Below are 2,749 nucleotides of genomic sequence, written 5' to 3' on the forward strand. Positions count from 1 at the left end.
CTCTTCCGCTAGGACTAAAAATACATAATCTTCTCCAATTAAATCAGAAAGGTAATTGATTTCTTAGCTTCCAAATGCCAAGGATATTTAAATATCAAGATTACAGCACAGGAACTAGTTTACATACAAGAGAAAGACTGGTCAAGGCAGAGATTTACCTGATCCTTTACCAGCATAATCCCTCCACTGGACTGGATGGTACAAATTTCGCGATGTTTATTCATCGCAATTACAAGGAGGCCATCCATTACACGTTCCTCGCATTCACTTGGATCCACCAATAAATAGGTCCTAGAATCAAGTTTTTAAATATAAGGCAACAGTAAAAGCCTGAGGGGAGTTACTACCCTTGAAACAATTAAACAAAGGAACTGGTTTACATATTAGTAATTACGGGTATACTCCCCCCAGAAAGTTTTCTTCATCATCTATGGAAAGCTGCTGGTTAGTTATACTGTGCAGGACACATAAATATCTCCCCATGGCATCTCACTTCAGATAAAACTGTTTTAAGAAATTGGCTTGCAATATAAATATTTTTAGGACTCTTCTATGTTTAAAATAAATTCTGAAGAATTGACAATAAGCTGTTTCTGTCAGAAGACTTAAAAAGCTTACCCTTGTTGGAAGAAGGCAAAACTGACGCAAACAGGCATGTGGTGGATACTCAAGGGGACAGGATCACGTTCCTCAGGAGTGTACTTTGAAAAGAATTGGCCCAGAAGACAATTATTTACGAAACACATTTAATTTTAAAATTATGTACTGTACAAAGATATTTAAAGAAATAAAAAACAAAGAAAAAAAAGGCTAACAAATATTTAGACACCTAAGTATTTAAAAAATTCTTTTTATTCTTCTTGTGCAATTCTTACTGTTTACTACCTATATAGGTAAATACAGCACATTCATCAGCCTTATGCTTGATTTGGTTGAAATACGGTAAAATACTTATTTTTTACAATTAATATCAAACCGAGGTTGATAAAATTCTGTATTCAGCCAGCTGCCTTACTATCCTTTCACATTTTGAACAGCAACACATCTATCCTAAAACTTAAGTATCTTGGAGTTTATCTGCTTACACAAACATTTAATTCTACCTTTTGGACAGAAAAGAACGGCTACCTGCGATGCAACATTTGCTATAATCTGGTACAACTTACCACAGTTACTTCCTCTCCTTGCACAGACACATCTGGTCTGCGAAAATGACACAGAGCTACAATTCCTGCGATGCTGGCAGCGTCAATAATGTTACCATCATGATTTAACAGGTGCAGGTCCAGACGAATTTGCCAAACCTTAGAAAAAGCATACAGAAGTGCTTGGTAATTTGTGACATGATTCTACAGAAGTTCTTGTTTTTCAAAGCAATTTCATTTTTTGAGCCACAAAAAGAACCAGCATATATTCTTCAGGTCTTTGCTTAAGAAGATGAAAGATGTCGGTACATTCCAAGATATCCGATGTGCTACATTTAATTATGACAAAATATTTTACACTTCAGTACAATTTAAGCTTCATTCTGCAAAGAAATATTCAAGTGTGCAGGGTCCCAAGTACTTCAGAAAGCCTATGCAGATATGCAAGTTAAAAATAGCTGTACAGTCAGATGTGTGGATCTTCACATTAACCTAAGATCAGAATTTCTAGTTTCCAAAATGAGACAGAGACCACCTTAAAAACAGACTGTATGTTATCTTTTAGTTTAAAGGTTTTCATACCTTTTCACCAGCAATGACGCAGAGAGATTCAGTATCTACACATTTGGAATTTCTCAGGCATCGTTCTATTAGTCTGTTCAGTTTCACCAGTAGCTCAGATTGCCTGTTAAAAACAAAATTAACCCAAATTGAATATGATTACACCATATACTATCAAAACATTGGCTCCTATGTCATCCTTGTTCAGTCTTTTTAAGAAAGCTACATACCTGCCAGGCTCAAAACCAGGTGCAGCCATTGGTGAGAGCTCAAGATTAAAGAAAAGTATACCTTCTGTGGGACGATTTGGCTTGGGGGGAACAAGTTCACATGAGACTTGTGCAAGAACCCTGCAAAAGTAAATACACCACTAAGTCACGGAACTTACCAGGAAAAAACTCCTACCACTAGAAACAAAACACCTACTTTGAAAAAGCATGTGTTGTTTAGCTTTTAGTTTGGATTTCTCACTCTCAACAGTTTCTCATTCAATGCTTGTCATACTTATTTAAACTCTAGTCAACGATCGAGAGTGCCAAATCTAGGAATTAGAACATTCTCCTGTCTTTTAGGATTAAAAACAGACTCAAACACACGCAAATCTAACTAAATGTTTATGTAAGCGCATATATTCCACTTTTACACATACAAAAAAAGGGCCGTTCCATTTGTGGAAGAACGCAAAATGTAATTGGAGATCAGTGAATAAAGGGATGAAAAATTGTAATCATTTTGTATTTTATAAGTTATTTGTAATCTACAATCAACACGGAAACCCCATCCTTTCCTTTCCTTCCCCTCCCAGTTCTCCTCTACGGTCCCATCCTTGACTTGCTGCGACTCTTAGCCTTCAGCCCTTAAAATCTGTTTACTGTGATCTCAGGGGGCTTTCAGACGTCTAACATTCAAAGCTATGCACTCCCTTTGCTTCGGCAGGGTTGGAAAGGTAACGCTTTAAGGCGAGAGGCCCAGCGGCCCCTGAACAGCTCCCCTCAGGCCGCGACGCGCAGCCCGCTCTGCCCGCAGCCCACAGGCCGCGGCTC

General features: G+C 37.9%; 1 protein-coding gene across 1 annotated transcript in view; it reads right to left on the reverse strand.

Annotated features, from left to right (window-relative positions):
• Positions 1-2,052, reverse strand: part of EXOSC9 (exosome component 9) — a 4,360-nt gene extending 2,308 nt beyond the window's left edge. The window contains exons 1-5 of the mRNA XM_009700827.1: positions 1,937-2,052; positions 1,728-1,830; positions 1,167-1,304; positions 619-701; positions 159-291 (exon numbers count right to left, since the gene is read on the reverse strand). Coding sequence (XP_009699129.1) covers positions 159-291; positions 619-701; positions 1,167-1,304; positions 1,728-1,830; positions 1,937-1,965 — 486 coding nt within the window. The 5' untranslated portion in view covers positions 1,966-2,052. The remainder of the gene's footprint in view (positions 1-158; positions 292-618; positions 702-1,166; positions 1,305-1,727; positions 1,831-1,936) is intronic.
• Positions 2,053-2,749: the final 697 nt, after the last annotated feature.

The sequence above is a fragment of the Cariama cristata genome, unplaced genomic scaffold, assembly GCF_000690535.1.
Source record: "Cariama cristata isolate BGI_N322 unplaced genomic scaffold, ASM69053v1 scaffold17315, whole genome shotgun sequence".
NCBI lineage: Eukaryota > Metazoa > Chordata > Aves > Cariamiformes > Cariamidae > Cariama > Cariama cristata.